Below are 20,907 nucleotides of genomic sequence, written 5' to 3'. Positions count from 1 at the left end.
ACGATGATCTATTAATTTTTATCTATTATTTAAATAAACATAACAGGTGGCAGGCCGTGAAAAAGTGACATGTTAAACATTTATTAGCGGGTGCAGCTTGGTAGTTAAAAAGGGCAAATCGAAAGGATAACAAAACACAAAACAAAAAATTACTTTATGATGGGAGGCCCTACTACAAAATTTCAAGGTACACGTTTGAAGATAGAGGAACAGCGAGGGAAAGGAAAGTGTAAAGATTTTATTTTGTAACACAAACAACAGCCTTCTACATGGAAAATCTGTTATAACTTACGCTACTTGATATGATCATAGATTAAATGATATACTAGTAAGACCTAGTAAGTCAGATGACCATAATATACAACGATGAAAACGAACACAAGCTGAACCCAAATTATAAAATCACAATCGTATCACAAGCCATTTTCACAGTTATTTCTTGTTTTAGCTTGTAAACTTTTTCTAATATACTTACATAAGCCAACCCTTATTATAAAGAGATTTGTTATTCGAATATACAAAGAAAGGACCACAAAAATTCTTAAAACTGCTATTTCTTTTCCATAATAACTTCTTAGCATCAGTCGGGTCACACTGCACATGCGGCAGTCAAGGAAAAACCTACCTCTACGGTTAGTGACCTAACACTTTATTAATTTGTCTGACCAATCCCAACATTGAATTTGAGGTAAATGTGTTAATGGCGTGCACAAAAGCGATAAATCTATTACTACATAGCCTAGAATCATGACATTTATAAATACAACATTTCATTGAGCTTGATCGAGTTTTCAATATCACAATGAAGAGTTTTCTAAGGCCTAAGAAGGCCTAATAAGCAAATCCATAACTGTTAACTTATGCTTTTTATATTATGAAGAGTTTATCCCTTCTCAGGTTACAAGTCTCCTGTATATTGCCATCCATTCCTGTGGCCTCCGCTCTGCTTCAACCTAGCAGTCCTTTTCAGCCTATAAAATTGATTTAAAATAGTTAGAAGAAATGAAAAGTTGGACTCAGATTCCACAGAATAGAAAGCCGCGTGTGTACGGGGTATAATGTCATATTTCTAATTTGATTAACAGTAGCCACACCAGCAGTACCTTCTGCTTGTGTCTGCTGAATTTAAATTGTCATTTGCAAATAACGGAATTCCACAAGATCTGATATTTTCCATGTACTATTAGACGTGTTTATAGATGGGTACCTACTTGTGACAAAGATACGGACCAACTGTTATCAAAGCTAGCAAGCAAACAGCCAAGGCACCAACACAAGCCCAGAACAGGATGCGCAGTAATTCTGTGACAATAAAATAAACATTTTATGAGACATACAGTCGCTGTTGGAGATGCTTCGACAAAAAAGCTAGATAGAAAAATGATCAAAAATAAACAAACCATCGCTTTCTTCTTCAGTCGACGCCGAAGCTGAATGTGAAAGAAAAGAAAAGAAAAACAAAAAATGAACGAACATGTTAAACATTAACAACCAGTTTTATTCCACTCACTGATATATTTTTAACTAAAAAGATTGCAATTTAAATAGCATTTTAATAGTAGGTTAAATAAAAGAACAAAGTCTTTTATTTTGCATACAGTCGGGGTATTGCTTTTCGCTTACGTATTTCAGTTAAATAAAGTTTCTTTTATTTCTTCTAACTTTACACAGAGCTACTTTGGGTATTAATTTTTAGTGCCGATATTATAAAACCTAAGCAAAATGGAAATAAGTTTTGCCTAGCACTTTTCTTTCGTACATAGCTTTGAGATAAGGAACTCGTACTATACATGTGAGATAGATATAGATACGGAAGAAGTCATACCGTAGGTCTGAGATGTAGAAGTCGTTTCACAAGTCTGAGATATGTAAGTCATATCACAGGTCTGGGATATAGAGGTCATACATAGATCTGAGATATGGAAATCACATCACAGATCTGGGATGTCATACCATATGACTGTGCTGTGAACATTATATCTTTGCATGCTCATCTACTGCAATAGTAGTAAGAGAAACCTTTCTATGATGTTTAGGTTGACACTTACCAGTTGAGCAGTCTTTTCCCTCAAAGCCTTCTGTACATTTACAACGGTAATCATCTATTAAATTGGTACACTGAGCACCATTCTTGCAAGGTGCGGCACTACATTCATCAATATCTGAAATGTAGCAACAATTCAATACCCGGTTTTAAAAGTGCATAAACAAACATCACATTGAAACCACGTTCGTTGCAATCTGTTTAAATCATGCAAAATGATATGGAAGCCATACCACAGGTCTGAGGTATGGAAATAATCAGGTCTGAGGTATCATACCATGTCTCTGTTCTATGAAATATTGTTTTTTTTTTGCACACATACACCTACGTCAACAGAAATAAGAGAAATATTTCTATGATAAGGTTTTAGTTGCCACTTACCAGTTGAGCAGTTTTTTCCCTCAAAGCCTCCAGTACAATTACAGCTGTAATCATTAATCAAGTTGGTGCACTGGGCACCATTCTTGCAAGGTGCGGCACTACATTCATCAATATCTAAAATGTAAATTCAATTCCCGTTTTGAGTTTGCATAAACAAACATCAAATTGGAACCACGTTCGTTCCAATCTGTTTACATGCACAATGAACCAGATTGTTACGTCAGCACTTTCTAAGGTCACCGTTTATCCATACAACCAAGCAGCGTTTTTAGATTTTTTTCTTCTTTTTGGGATGCCTTGTTGAATTAAAATGTACACGGACGAAAGGAGCCTTAGCATTATTACATTTATATTTGTAGCTGAATTGAAAATACACCATTAGTTGAAATTTGTTGAAATTTATTCTTCCAGTACTCCAGTTTGAACAGTGTTATGCATAAGTCACGAGTCAGGCTGAACCGTTTATAAAGAGCTTACCGTTATTGCAAGTCTTTCCCGTGAAACCAGGAGCGCACGTACAGATAAAGTCGTTGACAAGATCATGACATGTTCCGTTGTTTTTACATGTCCCATTTGTACAATCGTCAATATCTGAAATAAGGACACATTGTTACGTACGCAGAATCGCAACTCTTTTTAATAATAAAAGAGAGGGGCAAAAAAAAAAGAATTATAAAAAAGTCAAAAACTTTGCTGTGAGAATGTAATTTATTTGATCATGACTGTTTAGTTTAGCCTATTCCAAGCTTTCGGTAAGTTGGGAAGCACCGCAAAAATGAGATTAGCGCGAAGAACGACGAGTGGCTTTTCACTGGCTTCTCATTATCATCATCATCATATCCTTTATTTAAACACGATAAGGGTTTTAAGCACAATGCTTGTGCGGTCGTGTATATGTATATGTATTTAACAAATAAAGAAGCCTCGCTGCTCTGTTCTTGGCCGCGGGCGGCTGGCCGGGGGGGTGCGCGGCCGGGGGGCTCCCGCTCTCCCCCCTCTCTCCGGCGTACGCTCCCCCTGCTTCCTCCCCCCTCCCGCGGGCCCGGGCGGGTCTCTGGGCGCGCCCTGGGCCTCCGGGGCTCGGCCGTTCCTCTGGCGCCTGTTTTTGTTTGTCCTCTCCCTTCTTCCTCTTCTTCTCTCTCTTTCCTCATTCTCCCTGGGGCCGCTCGTTTTCTTCTCTTTTTCGGTCAGGTCAGTTCGGAGTGTCGGCTGGTCGTGGCGTGACATTTCCTCCTCATCTGCTGGTCACTTTTCTCAGCGCGATACTTAATTATAAATGGATATGGATATGATATGGGTGTATACAAGAGAGAATGTACATGCTTCTCTTCGCGCTACTCCCCATCTAACCGAACCTGGAACATGTTCTATTAAGTCCATATTATAAACGACGATAGATAAGCACCACATTGCTGACGTTAAGAGACCTAGGCAAAATAATAAATAGTGTTTTAGCTTTAAGTTGCCTTACTGGTGCTACAGTTTCGTCCAGTATATCCCAAGACACAAGTGCAGTTGTAATCGTGCACGAGATCCACACATGTCGCTCCATTCAGGCATGGCTTAGGGGCGCATTCGTCAATATCTGTAGAGAGAAGAGGGCAGCAGGCGTTTTTTGAGGAAAAATGAAAACCATTATGTTGAAGCAAACGTTCTGACACTCTATGCAAGATTTGTTTGTACGTGTTTTCACCTTTAACATTACCTGCAAGTTTTTTGCTGTAAGCATGCAAGGTAAGCAGAAGAATGCTTTCCTGCGCACGATTCATTCTGAGTCATTCGAGAAATTAATTTAAAAACAATCAGTTTCTACCGGTACGTCTTAAATTAAATATTATGTGTATGACGTATATAGGACTTTAAAACTAAAAAATAACAATTGTAGTATCTGATAATATAATAACATGAAATACTAAATTTTCGTCAGCCCTTCTAATGCCTCGGTCAGAGTAAAATGACGACTTTAAAATCGTCATTAATTATAACGAAGGCAGCAGAAGGGCTGCAAAAAATTTTGTATTTTATATAATTTAATTAAAGTCGAATACAATTGTTTTATAAGTTTTTTAATCATGAACACTGACTACACAAAAAGTATTTCTTTAGAACTTCACCATCATCATCATATCCATAGGACTTACCATTGTTTAAGATAGTTATCGTTGTAGAGCCACCGGTTATGGTAGTTACTTTATCTAGTGACATCAATGTTAAAAGGAAGGTCTCATTAGATTCATGAAGGTCATCTTCTGTGATATTCACTGAGATTTCAGCAGTTTCTTCTCCAGGCTTGATAAGGAGCTCATGATGCAATGGATGATTAAAATCCACGTGGAAAATGGCATCTTGGTTACTTGAGTTAAACCTGTTAAAGAAAAAACAAAACAAAAAATAAACAGGAACAGAAAACGTAGGAACTAAGTTTTTTTCTGGGGGATTCTGTAGTTATTTTTTTTTAAGTTTCTTCTTCGGAAATTCGTGTTTTATTGTATAGTTTTGTGTTATCGGTTTTTTAGGCTTACGCCGTTTCTGCAGAACGAACACAAAAAATGAAAGCTCATGAAATTTGTGCAAACATTACCATACGGTATGCTTGTTTTTATTAATTACTGCAAAGGCGCAAAGCAGTTATTTAAAATCTGATAAAGAGTGATTGCAAAACACGCTACGTGTACTTTAATTATCAACAAATGGGTAGCCTGTGGAAGCTGCGGGCATCTCGGCAAACATAAAACCGTAGTATCTCTTATTTTATAGAGGAAGCGTGCAAAATATCTTTAAAACTGAGGTACAAGTAATGAGAAATATGAACAAATCACTTTAAGAAGAGCAACTTTTTCAAATAAAGCTATCAACTGTTTCAGTACAGCTGGGTTTTTTTTAACAAACATTTTACTGATTGCGAGGATAATAATGACTCAAGCAATTAAGTAAATTACGTGTTATCGGCTCAAACTAGTGTATTCTGCTGTAATTGTGACTTACGTTAATACAGATGCTATGAAGACGTTTCCACGCCTCTCGACAGGAACGGCCAACCTCCCAACATCTTCGTTAGTAATCAAGTTGGTTTGAAGAAGCTTTGCTTCCACCATAGATGGATTGGACCCTTCAAAAAAGAGTGAAGGTGTACTAAAGAATAACTTACGTTATTAATCCAGTATATCAAATAGCTATTCGAGTGACTTTGCTCAATGTGCTAAAATATTTCTGTCGGTTTTTTAAGCGTTTTGGTATTTCCTCTCGGCCTAACAATTCATAAACAGTGCTCCTTATTTTACTGAAATAAACATCTGTCAACCTTCTAGCACCCGCACGTATCTTTGGATATGAACAGACTAACCTTTCACAAGCACCCACTGATTCATTCAGGTGCTCGTTGACAAAAGCTAGCCCCGTAAAACAAGTTTTAAAAGGCGGAAACAAAAGAGTTAAGATGTTCCCACAAGTAGTACGGATTCGAACCCTCGAGCTTCAAGTATCAAGTCCAACGTACCAACCCTGCAACTCTTGATGCATGTTCGGCCTGGAAAGAATATGGCTTTTGTTACAAAAACCTGCCACCGTGGCCCTTCAACCAGCCTGGGTTTCATCCTTCGCTTTACCAGGCTTAATACGTGTAACAATTGAAATCACGATTAACAATAATCAACCACGCCTTTGCCTTTAACTCACCTTGTGTTCGGCTTTCTTGTTCAAGCTGTTGTATTTCTTTCTCAGTTAAAACGCCTTTTATGATCTGAAAGTAGCTGACACAGATGTCTTTTTGATTTCCAGTGGAGGCTAACGAAACGCTAACAGCTGATCTGTTGTTATTCCAGGGAATGTCTCCAAGAGGGTCTGTCACCTTTGCACTGTTCATATAAAGGTCAAGTTTTTTAAGAGACTGTGAGTAGACGATTGCAACATGTACCCATTTGTTTACGCCGGGAAACTGCCCTTTTCTCTCAAGAAGAGTAGACGAATTCCCGCCTACAATGTTGGCCTGCCCTTCTAGACGTGATACAGTCCGAGTGACAGTGAACTGTACGTGATACAGTCCTTGAGTTAAAGGAGTGGAATACAAGATATGGACGTCTTCATTTTTAGCCACCGCACCGTCTACATAGGCTAGGAATGAAATCGTAAAACTGTCGCAAGTGCTGGAATTTCCTAAGCATTGATCAGCGAAATGACCAACAATCACTTCCTTTTTCATTGGTATGCAAAGACCGTGGAAACCTTCCTTGAGGGTCACATTTGCACCATCCGGCAGAACGTTGCTTTCAAAAGATTTGTTATTTTCGGTATCATAGCCATAAACACGGCTAGCTCCAGCTGGAAACAGATACCATAGGAAGGAATCTATGAAAAATAAAACAATGACATCCAAATAATCATACTAAGAACAAACAAACAATCAAATAATAAAAAAGCTACTTCAACAAGTAAGACATTATTTGGTCATCAGTGTAGTGAAGCAAGTAATACAAATAGTTGGTTTAAGGTGAATTTGAGTGGTAGATGGTAATTAAGTTTGTCCGCGTGTTTATGTTATTTCGTCTATATGTCAATGGCACAGTCAGGGCGGGAATATTTAGAATCAAACTATTTCAAATTACTAAAATAAACCGTATTTAAATTATTTGGTTTACATGCAAATAACAGTTCTGAAGTAAACTACATATAAAGCATGTTATAAAAAAGGTTAAAAAGGTGCTTGCTCATTTGTTTCTGTAACGCAAACATTTTATAACTGTTCGTTTGAAATAATTGAGCTACGTACTCCACCTCAATTTAAACTTTCTTGACTTCCCTATTCTTGACTGTTTAACATTTTACCTTGAGTGCAGTTTTTACCAGTGTAACCTGGGATGCACGTACAGTTGTAGTCATTAACCAGATCAGTACATCTTCCGTTGTTTTGGCACGGGCTACCAGCACAGTCAGCGATGTCTGTCGAAAAGAGCAAGGTATGAATGATGAATTCTACATTGATTTCTCGGAGAAAGCATAACAAGCATTCACTTACTAATTTCACAGTCCTTTCCTCTGTATCCAACAACGCATGTGCAGTTATAGTCGTTGACTTTATCAGTACAATTGCCTCCGTGCTGACATGGATTAGGCGAACAATCATTTATATCTGCAAACAACAACGACAAAAATACAAAAATTATATTGGGCCAACAAAGTAAAGGCGTTTAATTAATATATACCTTTACCCGTTGTAGTGGCCTTACGGGCACCCCGGGGGGGGGGGTGCACCTTATTACGGACAGTTGGCAGGGTCACGGTAAAATCCCCATAAATACCTCAACTGACAACTGGGACGCTTGTGTAATGCGAACGAAGGGCAAGATTCTAAAACACTCAAATAAAAACGTTGTCCTTGGCTTTTTGTCCAGTGTTGTCGAGCCAATCAAGAAATCGCGACCTCGGGATGTGTATTCTGTTTCATCAACACGCCATTTTGGAGCACAAAACAACAACTTTAATTAATGCTAATTTATGCATACATGATGGCCTGGGGCGAGGCGCATAATAAATCTCGTAACATCTCCCCTCGCAACAAAACGACAAGTTAATAATAATTAGCAACAAGTTCAATGTCCATTTGAGAAAGTACTTCAGTCTAAAACTTGTAACAACAACGTCTGGAACATTCATGAAGAGCAATGTCCATATCAGAAATGTCCATAAATCAAAAGTTCTTAATATAGTCTCTGGAACTAGGATGATTGATGTCCATAGCTCGAATGTCCAAGATCACACAGTTCTTAACAAACAAAGTCTCTGTAACGTTCCGGTAGTCTAACCGTCCGAGTTCTGGTCTGTCGCAGTGGCTCCACTACATCGGGTTCATCCAAGACTGATAAACCAGGTTCTTTAGGGGTTGGAGGTAATGGAGGGGCTCTTAGTCCCATTTCTGGTTCCGGTGTATCTGGAGTGCTCAGTTCCACTGTATCAGGCTCTTCCTGGACTGGTTCCAGAGTGGTTCTTAGAAACTTCCTGTTCCATCTGTATTCACGCCCACTAACATCCACAATGTAGGATCGTGGAGCAACTTGTTGCACACATGTGCCCAGTCGCCATTTGTTCTCTCTCTGTGATGGTGATGGTTTTACTCGCACAGGCTGCCCAATTTTCAACTCTGGCAGCTCCTTTGAGCCTCTGTCAAAGTAGTGCTTTGCTTTCTGACGCCGCACCTTGATTTTTTCCGCTACTCCTTCTACAACTTGTGGTCGCAGTAGTTGGTTTGCGGTTGGCAGAAGGGTGCGTGTGCGACGAGACATCAAGCGTTGCGCCGGGCTGCTACCCATGTTCTCTGTTGGCGTGTTTCGCCAATCCAGGATTGCTTTCCAGACATCTTGTCCGCTTCTCTTAGCTTTCTTCATTATCTTCTTGGCAATTTTGACGGCTGATTCTACCTTGCCATTTGACTGACTATGATACGGCGAGGTTGTAATGTGTTCAAACTCCCAGTCGCGGGCAAAGTTTGTGAATTGTTCACTCGCAAACTGTCCACCGTTGTCGCCTATTACAGCTTCTGGTACTCCATACCGGCTGAAGAGTGCTTTGCTCCGTTCTATGACTGTCTCTGATGTCATGTTTGGCAAAGTGTCAACCTCCCAGAAATCAGAGTAGAAATCAACTGTGATGAGGTAGTCTTCACCATCCAGGGTGAAAATGTCCATCGCTACACGGCTCCATGGGCATCCTGGGATCTCGTGAGTCATCAGAGGTTCCTTACACTGTGACTGTTGGTATTCATTACATGCACTGCACTGTCCGACCATGTCCCGTACTTCATTGCTCATGTTTGGCCAGTAAAGGACATCTTGGGCCTTACGCAAGCATGATTCGGCTCCCAAGTGGCTTGAATGTATGCGGACCAACATCTCTGGACGCATGGACTTGGGGATAATAATTCTTGATCCCTTGAACAGAACTCCATTTTGGGCTGTCAGCTCATCCCGGTATGCCCAGTATTCTCTAACGATCACTGACACTTCCTCCTTGGTCTCTGGCCAGCCTGCTAGGATGGTGGACTTCAAGACTTGCAGGGCTGTGTCTTGTACTGTCTGCTGCTGTATCTGCTTGAGCCTGCTGTCTGTGACTTTCAGGAAGTCCGTTTGGTTGATGCTTTCAATCTCCTCCTCAAATTCGGTCTGCCCACAGATGTTAAAAATCTGGTCACCAGGTGTACATGTAGCGTCACTTGTCGGCATCTGTGGGGGAGCTGCCCTGGAGAGTGTATCGGCTAAATACATTTCTTTGCCTCTTTTGTAAGTCACATTCAAATTGTATTTCTGCAAGCGCAGCAACATGCGTTGTAGTCGTCGGGGTGCAGTGAGCAGAGACTTCCTAAGATGATTTCCAGTGGCTTATGATCTGTGTTTACATTAACACTCACTCTGCCATGAATGTACTGGTCGAAGCGCTCACATGAGAATACTATGGCCAAGCACTCTTTCTCTATCTGGGCGTAGCGGCGTTCGGTGCTTGACAACGACCTTGAGGCGAAAGCCACCGGCTGTCCGTTCTGAAGCAGTGCTGCCCCGAGGCCAACTTCACTGGCGTCACATTAAATGGTCACCTCTTCTTTGACATCGTAGTACCGGAGTATAGGCTGGGTCGTCACTAACTTCTTGATGCTTTCCATGGCTTCATCATGCTGTGATTGCCAACACCACACACTGTCTTTGTCAGTAAGACGGCGAAGTGGCTCACATACGCCTGAAATGTGAGGCAGAAACTTGGATGAATAATTGACGAAGCCGAGGAATCGCTGTACGGCTTTTATTCCATCCGGTTTTGGCATGTCGATAACCGCTTGTACTTTCTGAGGATCAGGGCGAAGGCCATCGGAGGTGAGCAAGTGTCCCATATAGGGCACCTCAGTCAAGCGCAGTTTCAGTTTCTGCTTGTTTAGCTTCAGGTTACACAGTCGAGCTCTTTCCAGCGCACCAATTAAGTTGCGGTCGTGATCTAGGTCTGCTTGCTCTTTGGTATCTCCTGATCCATAGACCAGAATATCATCAGCAATCACTTCAACTCCAGGCAGACCTTCCAGTACCTCGTGCTGCCGCCTCTGGAACTCTTCGGGAGCTGTAGATATACCAAACGGCATTCGCAGCCAGCGGAATCGGCCAAAGGGGGTCCAGAAGGTTGTAAGGTAGCTGCTTTCGTCTTGGAGCTTCACTTGCCAGAAGCCATCCTTTGCGTCTAAGACTGAAAACACCTTGGCATTTGATAGGCGTGGCAGCACCTCTTCGATAGTGGGCATAGGGTAGTGAGAACGCTTCAGGGCCTGGTTGAGGTCCTTGGGATCAATACATATCCGCAATTTGCCTGAAGGTTTTCGAATTGCCACCATACTGCTGATCCAATCAGAGGGTTTGGTTACTTTAGCCAGCACCTGCTTCTGCTCTAGTTCTTCAACCTTTTTTTTCAATCCTGACTTCAGCGGCACAGCTACTCTGCGAGGTTGGTGCTGCACTGGTTTGATGCTCTTGTCGATCTCGATGCAGTATTCACCTGGTAGACATCCTAATCCCGAGAACACATCACCATAGTTTGCTACTATGTACTCGAGAGTTAAAGGGCTTGTTGGTACTCGTGCTTCAACTGGGTTTCTTTGCGGCCCCGTGTCCTCGACAGCGTGAACTCTCTCATCCAGATTAACTGTTAACAGGCCGAGTTCCTCACATGTTGTTGCTGACAGCAAGGACTTCTGATCAATATCAACCACTTGGAAGTCTGGCAGTTGCTCTTTTCCCTGTCGACTGCAATATAAAGTACATGTTCCTTTTGGTAATATAACTGACCCATCGTACAAGCGTAGGTTGGCATTTGATTTCTGCAGCTTAGGGTCTCCATCTTGAGTAATCCTGCAGTAGTCAGCATAGCTAATGAGGTTGCATGTAGCGTCACAGTCCATCTGGCACGGTATGTCACATGGATTCTTTCCATTGACACTCAAAGAAAGTGTTGCAAACCACTTTTCGCCTGAAGCTTTAACTGAGCCCACGGTGTGTTCCATGTTGTAAACTGACTCATCTGATGATGAATCTGACTCATCTGAAGGCGCATCAAGCATGTTTACATTGTTGGGCTTCTTGGGTTGTTTGCAGACTTTGGCGAAGTGATGCATCTTCTTGCAGTTTGTACAAGTTACACCATATGCTGGGCAGTGCTTTCCCTGTTTTGGATGTTTTCCACCACAATATGTACATGACCCATGATGCTTTGGGGGCGTGCCTTTCGGTTTCTTTCCTTTCTTGTCTTTCTTGACAAATTTTACGTCCGATACCTTATCGTTGTTCAAATTTCGTAGCTGTAAACTCGTGATTTCGCTGTTTCTACACATGTCGGTCGCCTTTTGCAGGGTTAGCTTGGGTTCTCGAAGCATTCTGGCTCGTGCGCTCGCGTCTATGGTACCTAACACCAACCGATCTCGAATCAAGTCGTTCTCGAGAGTACCAAACTCGCATGTTGATGCCAACTGCCGAAGTTTTGTGATGTACTGTGCGAATGTTTCACCTTGGCTCTGTTCACAAGTGTTGAACTTGTAGCGCTCGTAAATGACATTTCGGGTTGGTTCGAAATGCGCCTGTAGCGCTTGCAGAATTGGGTCGATCTTTTTCCTGTCATCATCCGCCATTTCGATGTGTTTAAATACTCGGAAACACTCTTTGTCCATGACGGATAACAGCGTAGCGACTCGGATTGCTTCATCTTTTTTATCCAGACCGATAGCAATCTCGTAATTCTCAAACTGGGATTGGAAAAACGACCAATTGTGCGCGAGGTCCCCCTTCATGTCCATCGGTGCTGGAGTCGGGAAGTTGCTCGCGGCCATCATGTAATCCTTTCGAATCCTCGATTCACAGAACCATCCAGGCTTTGTAGCTTTCTTTACTGTATACTGGATGTTCCAGGGATGTGTTTTCCGGCGTGTGGGTCGGTCACGAAACTCGCGGAGGCTTTCTTACTCAACGAGAGACGTACGCATTTCTGACACCAAGTTTCATCAACACGCCATTTTGGAGCACAAAACAACAACTTTAATTAATGCTAATTTATGCATACATGATGGCCTGGGGCGAGGCGCATAATAAATCTCGTAACATATTCAATACTAATAAACATAATAAGGAGGCTCTTACCTTGTGAACAGTTTTTTCCTGTGTAACCTGGTAGACAAGTGCATGTATAGTCGAGATGAAGATCTTGGCATGTGGCAGCGTTCACGCAGGGATTGAAAGAACATTCGTTGATATCTGAATAATGACAAATGTAATAAATACTTCACATGTATCACACTAGTTAACAAAGCACGACTAGAGAGATATTTTGTAAATGCAATAAAAAGGCGAAAAAATATAAGCAAAGGACTTTTCCTTTGCCTTCAGTGTCTTCAGTCTTACCAAATAATCAAGGTAGCAACATCGAGCCGTTTGGTTAACAAGAAGTATAAATACTTTTTGGTGATTAAAACCGTCAATCTATCTCTCAGTTTCAATTTCCATACACGACAAAATGTAACGAAGACTGACAAAGAAAAACGCAAAACTTGAACTCGATTGAAAAGGTGTTTAACTAAGGGGTTATGTATTAGTCACTATTGCTCTTACCATCGTCTAATATAGTCACATTTACAGTCGTCTGTGAAAAAGAAGTTACACTGTCTGATGTAGATACTGTAACTGAAAAGGTCTCATTATCTTCAGGGACATGGTCGTCCATTATCACCACCGCAATTTTCCCAGAACTCTCTCCAGGCCGAATAACTACTTCTTGACTTGAGGAAATGAACGTCTCATTCTTTATGAAATATCTTTTGAAAAGAAATACAAAAAGTAAATTTACAATGAAACCTTTTAAAAAGCAGAACTTACTGGTAGTGACTTAAATAATGAATGATTTACACAATCCTTTCTTTTGTCTTTCATTTAGGGGCGATAGCATATTTTTGAAAAAACAAGGATCTTCAACAGTTTTACGAAAGTGAGTCATCGATAAACAGAATAGTGACATTCAGTCTACGTCTCTTGGAAATTATGTAACACACGACAATATATTAAAAAAGAAACCGCAAAATAATCAGTAAATATATATATAGTGTTTTCATTTGAAAAAGCGTGCTAAGTAGACCTACAGCAAGGTGATCAGCAATTAGAGGAGATGAAGAAATCATAGTATTGAGGAAAAAAACGCTCAAAAGTTAATCTCACTTACGTTACTACTGATGCTATGACAAGGTTTCCAGTTCGTAACAAGGGAACTGTTAGCAAGCCAATATCTTCGCGTTCAGCTATGTTTTCATGGCTCAACTCTAACTGTACACTCGACGGGCTAGAAGCTGTAAGAACAACTCAGAATGAAATCAGCTAACCAAGAAATATGTACATACTGACATTACGATTACGGATAAAGGACAGCCAATTCCTCTGGTTTGTTCCTAATAAAAACAACGAACAAAACCTAGCAGAAAAAAATAAGTAAAATCATTTTCTAACAAAAAAGTGCTATTTTCCTTACACTGAAGAAAAATGTTTTGATGATAAGTGTCGACGCATTATTTTCCCAACCAACTTCTCTTCTTAGCTAAGTTACTTTGTTTTCGATGCGCTTGTAAAGAAATACGGACAGTTGCTAAGAAAAAATATTTCTGATGAAATGAAAGTTTGAAAAGTATGAGTTCAGGCGGCATGACGTTATGGACTTGAGTGCCAGAAGCGTCATCTCGGACCCTGAGATTGAAGACAAAATTATGCAAATTAAGGTAAGAAATATAAGACTCACGAAAGGAATACCTTGTTGTCGAGTTTCTTGTTCTAGCTGCGATATTTCTTCTTTAGATAGGCTACCCTTGATGATTTGGAGGTAACTAACAAAAATGTCACGTTTGTTTTCTGTGGAACCCAAGGATACTTGAACGGCTGATCTGTCGTTTTGCCAAGGAGTACTTATTAATGGATCAGATGCTGTTACCATCACGCTGTTCATATACAAGTCAAGACTTCCAGTAATTGAATAGACGATAGCAACGTGAACCCAAGTATTAGTTGCGGGGAATTCTACTTTTCTATCCAGAATAGCTGAAGAGTTACCACCAACAACAAAAGCATGCCCTTCAAGTCGGGGGACTCTCTTGGTGACCATAAACTGGATATGATAAGAACCTCGGTTTGATGACTTGGAGTCTAGCACATGAACATCTTCATCCTGCTGCATTGATCCATCGATATAAACCAGTAATGAAATGGTAAAATTATCACACACAGAGGCATTTTCTAAACACGAATTAGCAAACTCCCCAAGGATGACTTCGTTTGCCTTTGGAATATGGAGGCTGTATGTATTGCCTTTCATTGAGACATTGGTTCCAGGAGACAGTTCATTGCTTTCAAAGGACTGGTTTGTCATTGGTTCATAACCGTAGACGCGGTTTGCACCTGTGGGAAATAAGTACCACAGGTAGGCATCTGCAAAATGAAACACATCAATGGATCAGCATTTTTTTTTTTTAAAAAAAAAGTAGTTTAATTTTCATCGGTTCGATAAGGATATGACACCAGCGATTTTGCTGCATATCATGTAGAGATTTATAATGGTATTTTTCAAATGTTTTTAAATTTTATCAATTTGGCATTAAAGCAACGAAAATTGTTACACGCCACTAAAACCTTAATATTTTAAGTTTTAGAGGTTGACTAAACTCGAATAACTTATTTCATGATGCTGGGGATGCTGGTTATTTGTATTTCTCATGACGACAGTCGTCACACTGACAGAGTCTATATGTACTACGACCGTGACGCTTACCGTGACACTTGTCAAAACTGGGATTGAACAAAGCTATACTGTTGATTAGGAGAGAAGATAGTATCCTACCTAGGCTGCAGTTCTTTCCCGTGAATCCAGGAGTACAACTGCAGTTATAATCTAACACCAGATCAGTGCATGTGCCATTGTTTTGGCATGGACCACTCGCGCATTCGTCGATGTCTGGAATATATCGTAAAAAAATATCGGATAACATTAAAAGTATAGGCTAGACTGAAATAAAAAAAAACTTTTGCAACCGTCGATGTTAGTTGGGGGTGTCGTGGCCTAATGCTAAGTGTATGTGATTTGAGATCCAGAGATGGAAAGTTTTTCTGGCCCCTTGTCACCCGCGAATCATGAATTAGAATTGGACACTTGCAGGAGGAATCTGGGAGTGTAACCTGTCATGGACTGGCATCTCATGCATAGGAAACCTAGAGTTAAGCTCGGGGTGAACAATCAGTATCTACAGCCAGGAATATTTACTATTATTTTCCTGAAATATTTGAAGTCGTAATTCAAGTGATAAAGTCACAATCTTTATCACAATGATAGTCTTGATGTTAGTTTCATTTTACGTTTCTTTCCAACCTTCACTGTGGCGGTCATGCATCTGCATGTCGCAATGGTCGCAGTCAGGGCTTTATGCGGATTTATTTTATCGATTAAATAAATAAACTGTTCATAAACACTGAAACATTGAGAATACAAAGTACGCACCATCATCTAGAATGAATATCTGAACAACTCCAGAAACATTTGTTACGCCGTCATCTGAAGCTAACGTCAAGGAGAAGGATTCATTCATTTCTGGTTTAGTGTTGTTTATAATGTTCACTGACAGACTTTTTGTAATCTCGCCAGGCTTGAAGATCAGCTTTCCATTTTGTGAATCTTGAAAGGTAAAGTCTGAAGATGTGGCGGCAGTACCATTTGACAAGGAGTACCTGAGGTGAAAAACATGAACATTCCCAAATAACATTATCAAAGATGAAACAATTAAAGAAAAAAACATGAGCAGTTTTTAAAAATCACCTGCTTTATCATATCAAGACTTTATCATTTGTAACACGAATAATAGGAGTTATAGGTATGCTTCATATCAAGGTTTATAACACCTGTTATTATATAAACGCATATACGTAGTTAGCAGCGTATGGTGTTTTATGTCAGTGTACTTACATCACAACTGACACCAATGCAAGGTTGCCTTCCCTTTCAATGAAGATAGTTACTGTTCCATCTGATTCACTAAAAGCTCTTGAGGACTGACCTACAGTCACTGTTGTTTGATTAGGATTTGTAGCTGAAATAATAGACAACAGTAGTTTTACCTTCACGGCAACTAAAATCAGAAACAGTTTTTTTATTTAAAGTTTGACTTCTAACGTGAACAGCGTATTAGACAAATTATATGCATGCTTTAATTAATTTTAGGCGTTTTCTTGGCAACTGAGTAGGGCCTTATGCGCCTACTGGCGCGATGAGCCTTATGATGATGATTGGCAACTGAGTACAGTTTTTACAATCAAGAATGAAATGCCAACCGAAGAACGCCAGTTTATTCATATCGCGTAAACTACTTGCACAACATCTCACTAAATTTGGCATCAAATTAAATTTATTGGCAGCAAGTGAACAGTTTTTTCCTTCATTATTGGTGTGTGACTGAAAGAAACTCAAAGAATCAAATAGCAACCTAATTTCGTTAAAAAGTGAACGATTAACCAGATTTAACAACTATAAACGTACTACTGATACAAGCACATGAAGTGACCAGCAAGATCAATTTAAATTTTGTAGCGTATAAACAAAAATTTAATAACCTACCTTGAGTAAAACTCTGGTCTTTTAAAGCTGTTACTTCAGCTTGGTTGATCGCGACTTGAATAATTTGTAAATAACTCACAAAAAACCCGTTCGAGGTATTAGAAGAACCAAAAGTCATATCCGCTTGACTGGAACCATTGTAAGCGACAGAAGAAGCGTTTGATTGTTCCTTTGTTCCGTTGAGGAAAAGTTCCAGATCATTTGTTTTGGTGTAGACAATTGCGACATGGATCCAGTTGTCAATCTGCTGTATGACACCTGTCACGTCTGTTCTGTTCTGGCCGCGTGCTACAGACGCAACACCAATGTAATGAGAACCATTGTAAAACACACTGAACTGAACAAGATATTCTGCATCAGTTAGTGGCATCTGATGGATAACGTCTACCGTTTCATTTTCAGGAATTGTTCCGTTGATCTTAAACAGAATGGAAACAGTAAAGTTCTGGCAGACTGCAACATCTGTGAAACAGCTGGCGGAGAACTGTCTAAGATTGACCTTTTCTCCTGCTGGTACCCAAACCCCATTGACGTTATCTTCTGTGGTAACTCTTGAACTGCTGGGGAGAACTTCGCTCTCAAACGATTGGTTTGCCTGTGGTTGGTATCCATATAAACGGTTTGTTGCATTAGGAAAGAGATACCAAATGAAGCGATCTGTAAAGAAACAATAAAACAGCAACGTTCAATGACAGTTAGTTGTATGCAATTAAACGCTATGGTGCAATAATGCTGTTTATCGTGGCATGTTAGATTTTGGAAAGGCTTGTTGGTATATTATAAAGGAAATCTTGTAACTGAAGATGTTATTCGCAGCTAAGTAATTGTCGATTTTAAATTTTAATATAGTAACCACTTCCGTGTTCTATTGAAAATTCAGAAGTCTGAATGGTTCTTCCATTATTTTTTTTTTCTCCCTTAAAGAACACAATCGTGCGCGCATTATTAATAAAATCGCAAATTATTAATGATTTTTGTCATCCAAATACATAAAATTGTACTTTTTGCACTGCAGTCCATTAGAGTGTCTACTTAATTAATTAGTTATTTAAGTAGACAACTGATTAGACTACTGGCCCTTGTTTTCTACGAGAGTTGCAACCGCTGGCTCGTAGTAAACAGGCACCAGTTTCTTATGCTAAGTGCGAGAGTGAAATTTTGTACCTAAGATTAATAGGCACAAGGAGCAAAGCAAAACAGAAAAATATTTTAATGATAATAAAAACACAGTAAATGGTTTGAACCTAGGAGTATCAGTAGTTTATATAATGTAAACTTTCAGAGTGAGAGTAGTTCTGAGCGAAAATCATCCTCCCATTTTCTCCTTTTGGTCACTTGACTCTGAAGATGACTTCTGCTCAGGTTGTACAACGTGAGAATGGTACGAACTCTATGGTGTTCCGTTTCAGCAGATTAAAGAGGATTAGGGGTTTTTTAGAGGAACTCTACAATTTTAGAGAAAATTGCTTCATTGCCAGATTGAATATTTATAAAATGCAAAAAGAATGATTATATTTCTATGGCAAAAGTTTGCAAAACAAGCAAAAGATGTTTCTAGAAACTATAAAAAAAGACACTTTCATTCTCTTTGACGTCATGCAGTAGGTTTGACTGTGCAAAGCCTATTCTTTAATCGCTTTGACTTTGTTCCTAAAACATCATTTACAGATCGCATATTCATTACATGAAAATTAAGTGTTTATATTTCTATGGTAAAAGTTTGCAAAACAAACAATAGATATATAAAATTTCTAGAAAAATGGAACAAAGACACTTTCATTCTCTTTGACGTCATAGAACAAGTATGACTATAATGGCTATTTATATGATTTCATCAACTATGTCGTGCAAGTCGTAAAGAAAAGTAGTTTACATTCTTAGAACATGTTATTTGTTTATATAAGAATTGACAAAGTCAATTTAAGTTATGTTTTCCAACACAAAAATGTAGACGTTTCTACTATTTGATAAATGTTCACAAGTATGCTTTGTAGTAAATAAAATTATTTCCGCACGATTACCCATGTCTAGAATTTAGTGAACTAAATCATCTTTATTATCAACCTGAATTTTTTTATTATTGAAATCAACTAAAGTGTTAGTTATGAGAATTGTCCAAGAACAATCAACAAAAAAATTGTTATCACTCACACTTTGTTCTAAACTTTAAAGGCGGACATGTCTTACAGAATAGGACTATTCTCTTGAGAATATTTCCTTTACATACCTAAAAATTATGCATTTATTTTACACTTGAATGTGATTAAGGTTAAAAGAAACAATTCTACATGTGGTTAGACTTGAAATAAGGACGCAAACATACCAAACTAGACAGGTGTATCCCAACGGTCGTATGCCTAACTTGATCAGTAAACAGAACATTTCTCTCTCAAAAAAATCTAGTTAGCAAACTAGTTCAGATTGAGAGGTTGCTGCAGTTAGTTGTTGATTGTTCTATACGTGTCGTTCGATATTGTTTAATCACTGATGTTTTGAATTAATGACGAGTAATCAAATAAGGATAAAGCAGTTAACTGTTCTACATTCACGAAAAACCCACATGAAGGGATTGAGCCAGTCAGTCTTTCAGTTGCCTTGGCTTGATTAACAATTTGAACGTTTTTGTAACAACGATATACATTGACCGACTACAAATACAGTCTTTAGATCGTGTTTTCATGGATGTTATGTTGATATTGTTGCGAATTCGAAAAAGGAATAACCGCTAGTAAAACTTATCAAACAAACCAAGGTTAACAAAATAATCACTGAAAGGAAGGTTCAGTAATTTACAGAATAGTAATGTTGCAGTGACATGCCTCACTGTAGTTACCGTAACTCTGGTAAGCATAACTCTGTAAACTGATTGCTCAACCACTAAACAACAGTTTCCTTGTCAAAGAGACATGCTGGCAATAAATACTATAATTACAAATTGAATAATTCAGAAACCTTACCAGTTGGAATGCAAAGCGCCGGGCTAAGAAAGAAAACGAAGACTATTGTTAAAATGAGCATTTTGCAAAATGAACGTAATCCAGAACCCATTCGGTATTGACGGAGCGACTGAGGTTGTTGACAGCACATGAACAGTATTTTGAGAGGTGAAAACTCATTCATGCATGTGGAACACGCTTGCTATATATTACGTCACTAATTGGACTATGTTTAACAACAGAAAAAACTAGAACTCAAAAATAACTTTAAAACCGAACAAATAACGTTATTTTCCGATACCGGCGAAAACGATTTTCGTAAAACCCCACTGATAAGGACATTCTAATTTTCGGTAAGATGCAAAAGTTTTAAAGATATCGATGTTAATCATGTTCGCTGCTTAACGTAATACTTTTATTTTTCAAAACAACACTCACAAACAAAAAATTGTACAACAATAAGTTTTGCAGCGGAACTTAAAAGGGTCCTGAACTCCGGGGGGGGGGGGGGGTAGTATAGTTTCCATTTTCCTAGCCCAAATTTCATTTTCCGGCTTAAGTTTTGCCCCAATGGGACTATTTAATTTGTGATTCCCAGTCGCAGTGACTCAAAACAATTTTCCCAGTGAACAAATATAGAGAAATCCAGTTTACCCCTTGAGGCCCCCTCAACTAAGCGAATCTAAAAATATTGAAAGACGTAATCATGGTAAAAAGTAAAAAAAAACAACCGTTTCCTTGCTATATGAAAAAACAATTAAAAAATTTAAGGCTTTAGTCCTCCATTCTACAGTCCAGGGCCTGCCTGATCACGTGTTCGGCAGATCCAGTGCCACTTTTGTTTGGCAATCTCTTCCTGGAGAAGCTAGTTAAAAGGCAGATATACCAAGAAAGGGAAGA

General features: G+C 39.3%; 1 protein-coding gene across 1 annotated transcript; it reads right to left on the bottom strand.

The window, feature by feature from the left end:
- Positions 1–223: 223 nt before the first annotated feature.
- Positions 224–20,164, bottom strand: LOC144657116 (uncharacterized). Its single transcript, XM_078517412.1, has 21 exons — positions 20,029–20,164; positions 17,072–17,728; positions 16,424–16,547; positions 15,962–16,188; positions 15,308–15,421; positions 14,227–14,898; positions 13,649–13,772; positions 13,045–13,247; positions 12,577–12,690; positions 7,437–7,550; positions 7,247–7,360; positions 6,101–6,769; positions 5,411–5,534; positions 4,567–4,790; positions 3,897–4,010; positions 2,903–3,016; positions 2,426–2,539; positions 2,049–2,162; positions 1,401–1,430; positions 1,212–1,302; positions 224–971 (listed from the first exon to the last, which is right to left on the bottom strand). The coding sequence occupies exons 1-21, from the start codon at positions 20,156–20,158 to the stop codon at positions 899–901; spliced, it is 4,260 nt and encodes a 1,419-aa protein (XP_078373538.1). The 5' UTR covers positions 20,159–20,164; the 3' UTR covers positions 224–898.
- Positions 20,165–20,907: the final 743 nt, after the last annotated feature.

Source organism: Oculina patagonica, chromosome 6 (assembly GCF_052425735.1).
Source record: "Oculina patagonica isolate OP01 chromosome 6, crgOcupat, whole genome shotgun sequence".
NCBI lineage: Eukaryota > Metazoa > Cnidaria > Anthozoa > Scleractinia > Oculinidae > Oculina > Oculina patagonica.
Note: the sequence above shows the minus strand (reverse complement) of the source record. Positions and strands in the feature narration are given on the sequence as shown.

What these genes read in the sequence shown, in the direction of transcription:
- LOC144657116 (XM_078517412.1), bottom strand. Translation starts at nt 20,158, where the DNA reads ATGTGCTGTCAACAACCTCAGTCGCTCCGTCAATACCGAATGGGTTCT. An exon ending in GATATTCATTCTAGATGATG is followed by an intron (nt 15,422 to 15,961) that starts GTGCGTACTTTG and finishes GATATATTCCAG; the next exon opens with ACATCGACGAATGCGCGAGT. An exon ending in GGGAAAAGACTGCTCAACTG is followed by an intron (nt 1,431 to 2,048) that starts GTAAGTGTCAAC and finishes TTTCACATTCAG; the next exon opens with CTTCGGCGTCGACTGAAGAA.